Source organism: Trachemys scripta, chromosome 2 (genome assembly GCF_013100865.1).
Source record: "Trachemys scripta elegans isolate TJP31775 chromosome 2, CAS_Tse_1.0, whole genome shotgun sequence".
Classification (NCBI taxonomy): Eukaryota; Metazoa; Chordata; order Testudines; family Emydidae; genus Trachemys; species Trachemys scripta.
The window spans coordinates 265,240,481-265,255,207 of NC_048299.1; the positions used below are offsets into that span (position 1 = coordinate 265,240,481).

General features: G+C 39.8%; 1 protein-coding gene across 3 annotated transcripts in view; it reads right to left on the bottom strand.

The window, feature by feature from the left end:
- Window positions 1-14,727, bottom strand: part of ASAP1 (ArfGAP with SH3 domain, ankyrin repeat and PH domain 1) — a 293,429-nt gene that overhangs the window by 35,045 nt on the left and 243,657 nt on the right. For 2 of the 3 annotated variants that reach the window (XM_034763623.1, XM_034763624.1), the window contains 2 exons: window positions 13,572-13,800; window positions 2,026-2,079 (listed from right to left, as the gene is read on the bottom strand). In XM_034763623.1, the coding sequence (XP_034619514.1) occupies window positions 2,026-2,079; window positions 13,572-13,800 (283 nt within the window). The remainder of the gene's footprint in view (window positions 1-2,025; window positions 2,080-13,571; window positions 13,801-14,727) is intronic. The other variant, XM_034763625.1, reaches the window with a different exon arrangement.

Genomic DNA, 14,727 nt, shown 5'->3' on the forward strand with positions numbered 1-14,727 from the left:
TTGTGAGTTCAATCCTTGAGGGGGCAATTTAGGGATCTGGGGCAAAAATCCGTCTGGGGATTGGTCCTGCTTTGAGCAGGGGGTTGGATTAGATGATCTCCTGAGGTCCCTTCCAACCCTGATATTCTATGATACCCATTTTATAGATGGCATAAACAGACACAGAGAACTTTTGCCTAAAAAACGGTTACATTGTTGGCTTGCAGAGACCACTGCCTATCATACTGACTAATTCTGTCTCATTGTTTCCTTTTTATTCCCTGTGTGTAGCCATTTGTGGTCTCTTTTCTTATACTTAAATTGTAAACTCCTTGGGGGCAGGGACTGCCTTTTCGTTCTGTGTTTGTACAGCAGCTAACACAATGGGGGTCCTAATCTATGACTAGGGCTCTTAGCTGTTACAGTAATACAAATAAATAATAATAATACTCACAGTGACTTTCCCAATGCTAATAATCCCAACCACTCTCCTGCTCTAATCACTAAACAACAACCCTCCTTTTAGGAAAGTAGTGGGTAACATTTACCAAAGATGGTTTTCCCTATATTCCTTATTTTTCTGAAGAGAAACTATCTAAAATATAACAAAGAGTCTGGTGGCACCTTAAAGACTAACAGATTTATTAAGCTTTCGTGAGTAAAAACCTGAAGTGAGGTTTTTACTCACGAAAGCTTAATAAATCTGTTAGTCTTTAAGGTGCCACCAGACTCTTTGTTGTTTTTGTAGATACAGACTAACACGGCTACCCACTGATACTTGACAACATCTAAAATATATTCAGGGCAATAACTAGTTTCAGAATGAGAGAAAGGCAAATTGTTGGATTTTCAGGAAACACTTTTGAGGAAAAAATGAACTGCAATCTATAATTTATTACTGAAACAGGTGATAGAATCAGGACCGGCTCCAGGCACCAACTTCTCAAGCAGGTGCTTGGGGCGGCCATCCGGAGAGGGGCGGCAGGTCCAGGTATTCAGCGGCAATTCAGCGGATGGTCCCTCACTTCACCTGGGAGTGAAGGACCTCCCGCTGAATTGCCGCAGCAGATCGCGGCTTTTTTTTTTTTTTTTTTTTTGGTTTTGGCTGCTTGGGGCAGCCAAAACCCTGGAGCCGGCCCTGGATAGAATGATACTAAGGTCTGTAATGATAAGTTTAGTACAGATTGAACCACTCTAGTATGGCACCCTTGGGACCTGACCGGTGCTAAACCAGAGAATATGCCAAACCACAGGAGGTCAATGCAGAGTGCCAGCGGGTCTCCATAGGTGCGAGAAAGCAGGGATGCAGGGGGTGCTGCAGCACCCCCAGGCATTGCACCCAGAGTGATCCCCCGCCTGCGATCCCCACTGCCACCCGGGGTCCTGGCCGCCAGCCCCCTCCACGGGGGCTCTGATGCTGGTCCCGGGTCCTCCCCCTCCCTCCCGGGGCTTGAACGCTGTGAATCAGCTGTTCGCGGTGCTCTGGAAGTGCTGGGAGGGAGGAGGAAGAATTGGTAAGCACGGGGCTGCTGGTGCGCGAGAGGCTCAGGGGAAGGAGGGCAGAAGGGGGAAGTTGGCGCTGGTGGATGCTCTACACCCACTATTTTTTCCCCGTGGGTGCCCTGGACCACCTACAGAGTCGGCGCCTATGCCAGACCACAGATGTTGCCGGACCAGGGAGTGCCGAACTAGAGAGGTTCAACCTGTACTGACAGTAATATTTTTATCTGCCCTGTAACTATCAAAATTCAGAATAGCATAAAGTTACACAAAATAAATTAGAAAACATTTAATAGAATATGTAATTTAAAATTAAATTTTCCAGCCTTAAAATATTTATCTATGCAGCAATTAAAAACATTCTGTGGTAAGTTAAAATAATTGTAAGAGACCCGCAATTAACAGTGTGTGTACTTCAGCTTTTGTGGAGTTAGTACATGTTCTACATATTAATTTGTGTACCAGTGACAACATGCAAAGCTGTTACCATCCATCAAACAATTTTTTTTTTTATAGTGGGAGAACCTAAAGTATATATTTTTTTACCACTGCATGAGAGGTATGGCAGAACCAGTATTCCAGTTAATGGTAGGAGACGTACTGCAAAGGAAAGTGATAAGTTCGTATTAAAAATGGTACTTTCATAACATATATTGCTATTTTTTCCAAAATTCTTATGAGAAATATAAATTGCTCATTGGTATTATTTAAAAGCTCTGTTTGATTAGATTAATCATTTCAGACAATATCTTTTCTTTACTTGTCAAGCTCTTACTGCCAACATTTGAGTAATTCTGATCATAAGCACACTACTACTCTTTAGGGCATGAGCAGAATAAATTGACTGAACATTAACTATACACTATACTTACAACAGTCAACTCTAAATTTGTCCTGTAAAGTGAGCCAAAACCTACAATTAACAACTTATATCAAGTTACTTCAGAGATTTTCATATATTTATAAGTGCATGCCATCAAGTCTCTCTATTAAAAGTTAACAGTATAGCGAATCAAGACTAACAAAACAAGATATAAACAAGAGTGAAATAGCTCGTTTTACCTAAAATCAAAAACACAAGGCTCTGAAATATAACAAAACACATAGCTAGAAGCACTTTTCTTTAAAAATGAGTTGTGTATGCATTTAGTAAGGAAAGACTGTCATAATATAGTCTAAGAGCATTAAAGTCAGAGCTGTGCTTTCAATGTGTATGGGTTGACACACTGTGTTTTGCTCCAAGTTTGGAAATCGAATGCAGCAGCTCAAAATCCAAACAGACCTAAATTGGAAGGTTCTGATTAGGTTTTCTGATAGAAACTGGCAAAGCCACTTAAATTATCTTAATTTTCACCTAAAATTGTGAAAATGACCCATATTTGCCCCAAACCTTTACAACAGGACTAGAAGAACTAGCTGGCAACATTAGCCTGAATATTGGGTGTGTCACTAAACGTTTGCAGAGATTTAATTAAGATCAGTGAAACTAATGTGTTAAGCCATGCTACTCCTTGGCTGTCATTACAAAAACAACACACAAACCAGCAGACCTATCAGACAACTGAAGCTTGTCAGAATTATGGAAATTGAACTTCAACTGACTTCCTCACTAAGTATTACTGAGGACTTGTTTTTACGTGAGAAAGTTGAGCCAGTTTAACTAAAGATGTGATTTTTAAACCAATTTATTTGAAGTAGACACATTTATTTCAGTTTAAACCAGGCTTATTTTGGTTTAGTTTAAATTAATTAAGTAATCAGTTTTAGCTAAACCAAAATAAGCCAACCTTTTAACAAAATAAGAATGTCCATGCAGGGGTTAACACCAGTTTAACATAAATAGGTATACCTATTTAACTTCAACTGGTGCAACTTTATCACATAGACAATGCCTAACCTACCCTTTTTCCTCAATGAAATGTGGGGAGCAAACACATCAACTTCAGCAGCTTTTAAAACTCCAGCTGAAAAGTTAGCAAACCAAAAGACCCAGTCTTACATTAACTAATATATGTAGAAATATAAAAGTAACTTGCAAATACATTAGCTATACACACACACACAAATTGACATACTGTAATTTATAAACCCATATACGTGTACACAGTTTTAAAAAATAAACCAAGTTAAGTTTTAGACACCAAATGCACTAAAAACCATGGGTAAGAGGGGGCATTCAGTACATAAATGATTTTTAACTTGCCTTCCTTCCCCCACACTGTAGGCTAGAACAGGGTTGAATTAGCTTAGTTAAATGAAAAAAAATGCTCCGTAGTTTGTGTGTACAATGCTGGTTTTGCTAGCAGTTGTGAGAAGGCCTTGAAAGAATATGGCTTAATTGGAAAAGCTAGGCCTGAAAGGTAACTGAAAAATAAACGGAAGAAGAAACCCCAGTTATAATATAGATAGTTAATAATAAGAAAAAATTGTGCACATTGAACCAGCAATGACCCCAAACTGGCCCCAACATGGTTTTTACCTAAGTTAGTAACAGGCAATGCCATCACTGGTTTATGAAAAGGGTACAAAAGGGTGAACTCCTGAAGTGTCATTGATAGTGCCTGACTGACTAAATTGGGTCTAATACTCCTGGGTTTAGCCCATTTGTAAATATCTTGATCAAATGCTTATAAATGTTTTGTTACTATTTGGATGTAGTAAATTGCATATTATTCAGGCTTTTTAGGCATGTTTAGAGCAATTGTATAAATACGATCAACCTTTGGATTTAATAAAAGAATTTGCAGTTAAGTTAGTGTCATCGTAATATCCCCTACATAAATAATAATAATTCCAAATAATTCCATTGTACACACAAACACACAAAGCTCAGATTTGCTGGTTTCCAGTTCACTGTGACATCTCAGCAAACACCATGGAACCTTGCTACTAAGGAACTTCACTGGAGAATGAAGCCAGTTTACGAAGGACTAAAGTATACAGCATGCTTTGGAAAAGATTTATTATATTTATATCCCAAAGGATACAAAACAATATTAAGAAACTTTTCAAAACGACGCCAGTTGCTAAATAATGGAACCCAACACCTACCTGTTCCTTACAGACTGGCTCCACGCTCTAGCACAGTCCCATGGTAGCTGTTGGAACCTTACAGCAGACAAGGAGCTAATGAGATTACATTTGGGGGGAATGGAAATAATGGGAAATAAAATAAGTTTAAAATCATTTATGGACTGGATGCTCCTCTTACTCTTGTTATATGGGGCACTCAGCCCATAAAATACACTAAATATATTTGCAGATCACCTGTAATCAAATGGATGTAATATGTCTAAAATGAAAAGCAAAAATAATTTTTCTATAAAAATAACCAGACATATTAAGGTGGTAATTTAATAGACAAAGCTCAATGATGGCAAATTAAGAGAGTAAGGAGGATCTGAAAAGGTAAGGTGATGTATTTTTTTCCTAAAGGGGGAGGGGGGAGGGAAAGATGAGATCTAAAAATCAGTACCAACACATCTTTCTCTTCTTTGAGGGACAGGTAGCAGAGTCTAATTTTGTTTAGATCTATTAAATACTAAAATAAAAAACAAACAATGTTTAGGATAATTTATAGTACATTAGTAACCACTTTGAAGGTGATATTTCTATATTAGTGTGTGTTCTCAGTGTCTTACATATTAGAGTATTTGGACTTTATCTACTATCCTTCTGATCCAGCCCAACCTATTCATATAACCACTGGTAAATATGAATTTATACATAAGATTTTTTTCAATTGATGAAATCCTCCACAAGTCCATTAGCATGTACAATGATGTCAGCTGAAACTGACTCACTACACTGCATCTGCTATGACTAGAGAGAAAGGCTGGTGTCTCTAGCAAGCTTAGACTGGTTTGACAGTTTTGAAAGCAAAGAAACATAATAGTTTACATTTAACATTAACTTCGCTCAACCTCATTCACACTCTTACACCATCAGTCTGACATTACCTGCTCTCTAATGCTGGATCATAATGTAGGAGTCTGTGTGTAACAGTTTATCATCAGAAATATGCCGGTGTCCAAAATCTATGGTACAGTAATATGCTCTTTCAAATACGTACATTTCTGTTTTGCTTGACTCATAGACTTTAAGGCCAGAAGGGACCAACATGATCATCTAGTCTGACCCCATGTCTACTGCAGGCCACAGAACCTCACCCACACACTCCTATAAATTGTCCATTGCCTCTTACTGAGTTACTGAAGTCCTCACATATTGATTTAAAGAATTCAAATTACAGAAAATCCACCATTTACTCTAGTTCAAACCGAGAAGTGACCCGTGACCCAGGCTGCAGAGGAAGGTGAAAACCTTCAAGGGTCTCTGCCAGTCTCACTCTGGGGAAAAATCCTTCCTGACCCCAAATATGGAGTTAGACCCTGAGCATGTGGTCAAGACCCATCAGCCAGACACTGGGGAAAGAATTCTCTGTAGTAACTCAGAGCACTCCCCATCTAATGTCCCTTCTCCAGCCATTGGAGATATTTGCTAATAGTAGTCATGGATGGACTATATGCCATTGTAGACAACCTCATCATATCACCCCCTCCATAAATTTATCAGGCTCAGGCTTGTAACAAATTAGTTTTTTGTACCCACTACTCATCTTGGAAGGCTGTTTCAGAACTTCACTCTGACGGTTAGAAAACTTTGTTTAATTTAAAGCCTAAACTTGTGATGACCAGTTTATAAGAACATGTATATGTCAACACCAAAGATTTACATCACAGCAACATACATAATAACGGCCATACTGGGTCAGACCAAAGGTCCATCCAGCCCAGTATCCTGTCTACCGACAGTGGCCAATGCCAGGTGCCCCAGAGGGAGTGAACCTAACAGGTAATGATCAAGTGCCATCCATCTCCACCCTCTGACAAACAGAGGCTAGGGACACCATTCCTTACCCATCCTGGCTAATTGCCATTAATGGACTTAACCTCCATGAATTTATCTAGCTCTCTTTTAAATCCTGTTATAGTCCTAGTCTTCACAACCTCCTCAGGCAAGGAGTTCCACAGGTTGACTGTGCGCTGTGTGAAGAAGAACTTCCTTTTATTTGTTTTAAACCTGCTGCCCACTAATTTCATTTGGTGGCCCCTTGTATTTATATTATGGGAACAAGTAAATAACTTTTCCTTATTCACCTTTCTCCACACCACTCATGATTTTATATACCTCTATCATATCCCTCCTTAGTCTCCCCTTTTCCATGCTGAAAAGTCCTAGCCTCTTTAATTTCTCTTCATATGGGACCTGTTCCAAACCCCTAATAATTGTAGTTGCTCTTTTCTGAACTTTTTCTAATGCCAGTATATCTTTTTTGAGATGAGGAGACCACATCTGTACGCAGTATTCAAGATGTGGGCGTACCATGGATTTATATAAGTGCAATAAGATATACTCCGTCTTATTCTCTATCCCTTTTTTAATGATTCCTAACATCCTGTTTGCTTTTTAGACTGCCGCTGCACACTGCGTGAACGTCTTCAGAGACTCACCATGACTCCAAGATCTCTTTCCTGATTAGTTGTAGCTAAATTAGTCCCCATCATATTATATGTATAGTTGGGGGTATTTTTTCCAATGTGCATTACTTTACATTTATTCACATTAAATTTCATTTGCCATTTTGTTGTCCAGTCACTTAGTTTTGTGAGATCTTTTTGAAGATCTTCACAGTCTGCTTTGGTCTTAACTATCTTGAGCAGTTTAGTATCATCTGCAAACTTTGCCACCTCACTGTTTACCACTTTCTCCAGATCATTTATGAATAAGTTGAATAGGATTGGTCCTAGGACTGACCCTTGGGGAACACCACTAGTTACCCCTCTCCATTCTGAAAATTTACCATTTATTCCTACCCTTTGTTCCCTGTCTTTTAACCAGTTCTCAGTCCATGAAAGGATCTTCTCCCTTATCTCATGAGAACTTAATTTACGTAAGAGCCTTTGGTGAGTGACCTTGTCAAAGGCTTTCTGGAAATCTAAGTATTGTATACTATGTCCATTGGATTCCCCTTGTCCACATGTTTGATGACCCCTTCAAAGAACTCTAATAGATTAGTAAGACATGATTTCCCTTTACAGAAACCATGTTGACTTTTGTGTGTTCTTCTGTGTGTCTGACAATTTTATTCTTTATTATTGTTTCAACTAATTTGCCCAGTACTGATGTTAGACTTACTGGTCTGTAAGTGCCAGGATCACCTCTAGAGCCCTTTTTAAATATTGGCGTTACATTAGCTATCTTCCAGTCATTGAGTACAGAAGCTGATTTAAAGGACAGGTTACAAACCATAGTTAATAGTTCCGCAATTTCACATTTGAGTTCTTTCAGCACTCTTGGGTGAATGCCATCTGGTCCCGGTGACTTGTTACTGTTAAGTTTATCAATTAATTCCAAAACCTTCTCTAGTGACACTTCAATCTGTGACAATTCCTCAGATGTGTCACCTACAAAGAACGGCTCAGGTTTGGGAATCTCCCTAAGATCCTCAGCTGTGAAGACTGAAGCAAAGAATTTATTTAATTTCTCTGCAATGACTTCATTGTCTTTAAGTGCTCCTTTTGTATCTCGATCGTCCAGGGGCCCCACTGATTGTTTAGCAGGCTTCCTGCTTCTGATGTACTTAAAAAACATTTTGTTATTACCTTTGGAGTTTTTGGCTATCTGTTCTTCAAACTCCTTTTTGGCATTTCTTATTACATTTTTACACTTAATTTGGCAGTGTTTATGCTCCTTTCTATTTACCTCACTAGGATTTGACTTCCACTTTTTAAAAGATGCCTTTTTATCTCTCACTGCTTCTTTTACATGGTTGTTAAGCCACGGTGGCTCTTTTTTAGTTCTTTTACTGTGTTTTTTAATTTGGGGTATACATTTAAGTTGGGCCTCTATTATGGTGTCTTTGAAAAGTGTCCATGCAGCTTGCAGGGATTTCACTCTAGTCACTGTACCTTTTAATTTCTGTTTAACTAACCACATCATTTTTGCATAGTTTCCCTTTCTGAAATTAAATGCCACAGTGTTGGGCCATTTGAATGTTCTTCCCACCACAGGAATATTAAATGTTGTTATATTATGGTCACTATTTCCAAGCGGTCCTGTTATAGTTACCTCTTGGACCAGATCCTGCGCTCCACTCAGGACTAAATCGAGAATTGCCTCTCCCCTTGTGGGTTCCTGTACCAGCTGCTCCAAGAAGTCATTTAAACTATCGAGAAATGTTGTCTCTGCATTTCATCCTGAGGTGACATGTACCCAGTCAATATGGGGATAATTGAAATCCCCCACTATTATTGAGTTCTTTATTTTGACAGCCTCTCTAATCTCCCTTAGCATTTCATCGTCACTATCACTGTCCTGGTCAGGTGGTCGTAATAGATCCCTACTGTTATATTCTTATTATAGCGTAGTATTACTATCCATAGAGATTCTATGGAACATGTGGATTCATTTAAGATTTTTATTTTATTTGATTCTACATTTTTTTTAACATATAGTGCCACTCCCCTTCTCCCCCCGTACGACCTGTTCTGCCCTTTCAATATATTTTGTACCCCGGAATGATTGTGTCCCATTGATTGTCCCCCACTCCACTAGGTTTCTGTGATGCCTATTATATCAATATCCTCCTTTAACACGAGGCACTCTAGTTCACCCATCTTATTATTTAGACTTCTAGCATTTGTGTACAAGCACTTTCAAAACTTGTCACTGTTTATTTGTCTGCCCTTTTCTGATGTGTCAAATTCTTTATGTGAATGTTTCTCATCTGATCGGGCCCTTACTTTATCCTCTTCCATCCTCTGCTCCTGACTAGAACCTAGAGAATATCTATCAATAGCCTCTCTTCTAAGAGAAGTCTCTGTCCGATCCACGTGCTCCACTGCAGCAATCGGCTTTCCCCCATCCCTTAGTTTAAAAACTGCTCTGCAACCTTTTTAATGTTAAGTGCCAGCAGTCTGGTTCCACTTTGTGAGATCTTGTACTCAAATACTCTTTGTCATGCTGAGGACTTAGTTGGTTTGGAGGAAAAATTATCTAGGTTCCTCTGGAAACTTCTGCTCCAGATTTTCCCTTCTGCCAGGGTAATAGTTACTTCCTGAACACCCTTAGTGTTGGTAGCAGCCACTGGATTGCTATGGTGGCTTCAACAATGAGAGCTGAAGCCACTCTGCAATCTCAGCTAGTAATTTCTCTAATGTTTCCCCCAATAGCTCCCCACCAACAAGTTTTCATGCACAAGATATCCATTTAGGATGAAGCTATTCATGATTGTAACACAGCTTCCTTGTAGCCACCAAATTGGAATCCATTGCTCAACAAAAAGCATATTAAGGATCTGACCAGGACAGAACTTGTGATGTCTTACTCCCAGCTAGGGTCATACCTTTAGACAACAAGCCACTTTTTTGCCACAAAGAGGGCATTCCTTGCTAAATGTATGAAGAACCTGTGATCTGAAAGGCTATAGCTGAGTTTTGAAATTGCTGTGCATTGTCATCATTCCTATGGCTATGGGTCTTTTGGAAAGAAGTCCCCTTCTGAAGATGTGGATACATCTTTGATTGGTGGAGCTACTGTTGCACCACCGTAGGCTCCCCAAATTTATAAAATTTCTTTCATATAAACATTAACATTTGGTTTAATCAGGTGCCTTCATTTGGCTCTTATGAGGCCCTCAAAGGAGGCATTAACAGGAAAGCTTGTATCTAATAATATTTGAAGGCGAAGATATGTTATTAATATAAATGAGTTCCTTGCAAGCCACTGACTGACATCCTGTCCTGAAAAAATCTTGTAGGTTGGTGGTATGTTTTGTTGTTTTGCACATGCGGTACTTCTTCCCCAGGCTGTTTACAGAAGGGAAGCAGTACATTATTCATTCTGACATAAGACTGCACAACAGAGAAGGTTACTGGTACATATACTTCAATTGTGGAAGTAGCTTGCTAGATGTCCCTGGAAGGCTAAAAGGCTGCTGCCTGCTCCCCAGGCTGGCTAGCATCCAAGGAAGTATTATACTAGGTTGCTCCTACTAGGATTATTTTGAAAATGGGAAGGGATTTTTTCATTTAACTCCCTGTAATCCCATGATGGTGCAGTTTTGTGGGGAGCCTCTGTTCTGGTCACAGACTGCTTGAAATGCTCCTAGGGCTTTAATGTGGAGCCAGCCTGTGGAGAGAGAGAATCTTTCCTGCCTTTCAGAGTCTGACCCTCTTTCCCTGGCAGAGCAAGGCTCAATCGCAATTAGGCTTCAGCCTGAGGCAGAACTGCATAGGAGGAACACAGGCTTCTCTGCATGTCCAGAGGGCATGGTGGAGTGGCAGTGAGCATGGTAAAGAAGACTGTCTGTGAAAGAAACTCTGCATATGACAAAAGCCCCAGCAAACACTCCCTCAGGAAGAGAAGACAAAGGAGGAGGAGGCTAACCCCATATTTCTTCCCCATTTGTTCATTACTAGTAGTAATCACTGCCTTGTGAAGGACACATTTGCTTCTGTCTTTCTGGGAGTCTATGGGATTTACAGGACTTACCCCTGAGTACCATGAGAATCCTGATTCATAGTGGGAGCAAGGACTGCTGTGTAGGAGCCCTGCTTCTTTTCCCAGGGAGCTGAGGACCCACTTCACTATCTGGGAGGGATTCTGGATCCTTTCAGGATTTTTCCCACTCCAGTCCAGGTCTATTACAAGACTTATCCCCTAAGCTGACCAGATAGCTTTCTCCTCATCCTTAAACTCTCTCCCCTAAAGCTCAGAAGCTCCTGATCAGGCTTTCCTGTGCTGGAGTTGTGAGACACTGGGGCAGGGTTGGGACTCATCTTGCTGGTCTGACTCTGAACCCCGAGTCCAACCAGTGCAAAGGTCGGCTGGCCTGACTCTGAGCCCCATGACCTAGTAATGCAATGGTCAGCTGGCTGGCAACTGGCAGGTCATAACTGTAGATCTTGTAAGTGCTGCCTCATGTAAGGATCACCGCTTAGATTTAAGGCTGGTGTTTTTAGGACAGCTCTGCAGAGGAGTCTAGCAGGAGGTGCTGCAGTAGCAGATCCAGGTGGCTGAAACCACTCTGCTGCTATTCATCTCATTGAGGGGAGGAGGGAGATAATAAGTCAAAACGGCATGAAAAATAATAATAATAATAAAGGCTTTAAAACAAAATGGTTGGGAGAAACTGAACTACCAGCATGCTCCATCACCGGAGGCAGAAAATCTGGTGGCCATAGCTGCAGGGTGGGGCTTAGTCCTGGAGCCTCCAGCAACAACACTGGACCACCTCCGAATTCCACAGGAGGGGGAGCATTAGCCCATGAGTAATGGATGAAGACAGAAGCTGTGTAACAGAACGGCAAGGCTAGTTAGGCAGTCAATTGACAACTTTCCTATATTGAAAAAAAAAAAAAAAAAAAAAAACAGGAAACACTAAAATCACCAATACATGACTAATGCTGCCCTTGGAACAGTATTTCCCAAGCATGGTATCTGAATCATGCAACTGGTGTTCTATAAAGCAAACAGAGACTACTGCGTCCAGTGTCACGCTGTACATTTTAATGAGATCTTTTCTTTATTCCTTTTGAAAATTGAAACTAAAGTAAGAGCCAAGAAAATGAAATGCAAATGGTTATATAACAGCTTTGTAACTCAAGGGGGCAAATTCACTTAAGGCTTTTAGCCTCACATTATGCTGTTAGCCACTAAGGACATTTTACATAAGTCTAGTTTAAAAAACAAATAAAAATCAAAATAAAACAAACAAAAACAGTTTGTCTCTGTATAAGCTGCAGGAAAGAAAAAAGTAGAAAACTTGATGGTAGCAAAGCTTCAAGATTAGACTTAAGTGAATTACAGAAAACTAACAATAATATTCCATAGTTGAATAGCCCACTCCAAACCATAATGTTATGAGTATGGTATAAATGGATTAGCAAACTATTAACATCTCTTACAGCAACAATACATCAGGTATGAAAAAAATCTTCAGGACTAATATAGTTGTAAGAGATTCTCTTCCCTTTGAAACACTATTATAAAATTTATTATTTCATCACAAAAAAGGCAACATTAACTATCTCATGGCTTTACATTAAGTGTACATGATGCTGATTACACAACTTTGGGTACGTCTTCACTACCCGCCATATCGGCGGGTAGCAATCGATTTATCCGGGATCGATATATCGTGTCTTGTTAAGACGTGATATATCGATCCCCGAACGCACTCACTGTTGACTCCGGAACTCCACCAGAGCGAGCGGTGGTAGTGCAGTTGACGGGGGAGCTGCAGCCGTTGATCCCGTGCCGTGTGGACCCCAGGTAATTCGATCCAAGATACTTCGACTTCAGCTACGCTATTCGCGTAGCTGAAGTTGCGTATCTTGGATCGATCCCCCCCCCCATAGTGTAGACCAGCCCTTTAGCACAAACCCGTAATTCTTCTTCATAGATAATCCTACAAGACCAAGCGGTTGTTTCATTCAGTGAAGACCTGGGGACTCTTACTCAGTTTTAAAGTGAATATGCGGTTTGCTGGACACCTGGTGGAGGGCTTAGGACCTTCCCTTCCACTCCATTAGTGCTCAGCAGATGGGGAGTCTCGTATGATAAGTGGGGACCTCACCAGCCTGCTCATGGTCTGGCTGTCTTCTCTGCCAGAAGCTGCACAGCATTTTAACCTGAAGCACTACTCATTAGTTACCAAGATGCACTAGATTTGAGATTTTTGATTGGGTTCATGTCTAGTATGTACTATTAAAATACTGGGTTTAAATAACAAGCATAACATGAGCAGCATTATTTCTATATAGAATGAATTAGCTGCTTTTTAGAAAACAAAATTGTAGTACATATTTGTTATTCTTAACAATTCATGTCGGATGCAACTTAAATACAAATCTACTGTAAACTTTTCATTTCAGCACTGTAAAATGCAAGCTTTCAGTATGTGAACTTAATCAGATTAAAAAGCATTATACAATATGAAGGAAAAGTACACTAAATCTTGAAAGAACACAAAGTGTTCAGGTTGGTTACGATAACCATTGAACAATCATTTTTGTGAACAGACTTACCTTTGCCAGCATTTCTAGGAGGGAGAGGAGGAGCATCTGCTGTTGGAGAAGCTGGAGAATCTGTGCTTGTAGAGACAAAGATCTGATTTGTAAAGGCTCCGTAGGACAGTCTTTGTTTGTCTCTAGGAGTGCTAAATCCAGGCAGAGTCATTTTGTCTTGGGGGGAAATACTGGAAGAGTGACAAAAGCTCTGGGGTCTTGGAGAACGTTCTTTCTTTATAGGACTAGGCTATGAAAACAGAGAAAAATTACATTATAGCACAGATTTAGTATAGGAGGGACAATATATTCATCATATAAACATTTTGGAGTCCTGCAATTCTCAGCTTTGTTATCTTTTTTACAATACTATACAAAATGTGAAAGCCACTGTGTATATATACAGGAAGGATATACGTGTGTGTGTGTGTGTATGATTAAATACAGATAAAATATTTGTATGATTACAACAGAACTAGTTCCTGATATGCATATAAACAGATACCAATATGACTTCCTTGCTTATTGGTTAGTTAACTTCAGCTCATCCCCATAAAGTATCCTCATTCGTGAAACTCCCACTCCTTTCACATAAATTAATGGCTGTGGCTTTAGCAGATTAACATTTACAAGTTGTAATTAGATTACTGGCACTGAAAACTATATATATGTAGTGCTATACAGTTATGCTATTCACCTCACTTGGCTTTTAACAAAATATTATTTAGTAGGTAACAGTAAATCTTCAGTTTGAATTGCACTTAAAATCCTGGCCCAATTGAAGTCAAGGGGGAAGACTACCAGTGGGGCCAGGATATTAATTTAAAATTACATGTGATGCTAGAATGAATTATAAATGCATAGAGAAATAAAGGAATAACTTTTCAGGCAAATAAGTTTGGCATGCTTACTGCAGTAGCCATTTACAAGATGCTATATTTTCTTTTCCCAACATGTGTGTCATTTTGAAGATCCCTAAGGTCCCCATTTTTGGTAATAATGGGGCAACTTCCAACATTTTTAGTGTATTTCTCCTCATATCTGTGTGAGGTAGGGAAGTACTATTATCCCCATTTTACAGATGGGGAACAGAGCACCCAGAGCAATTAAGTGACTTAGCTAAGGTCACACAGGAAGTCTGTAGGAGAGCACGAAATTGAAACCTGGTCTCCCAAGA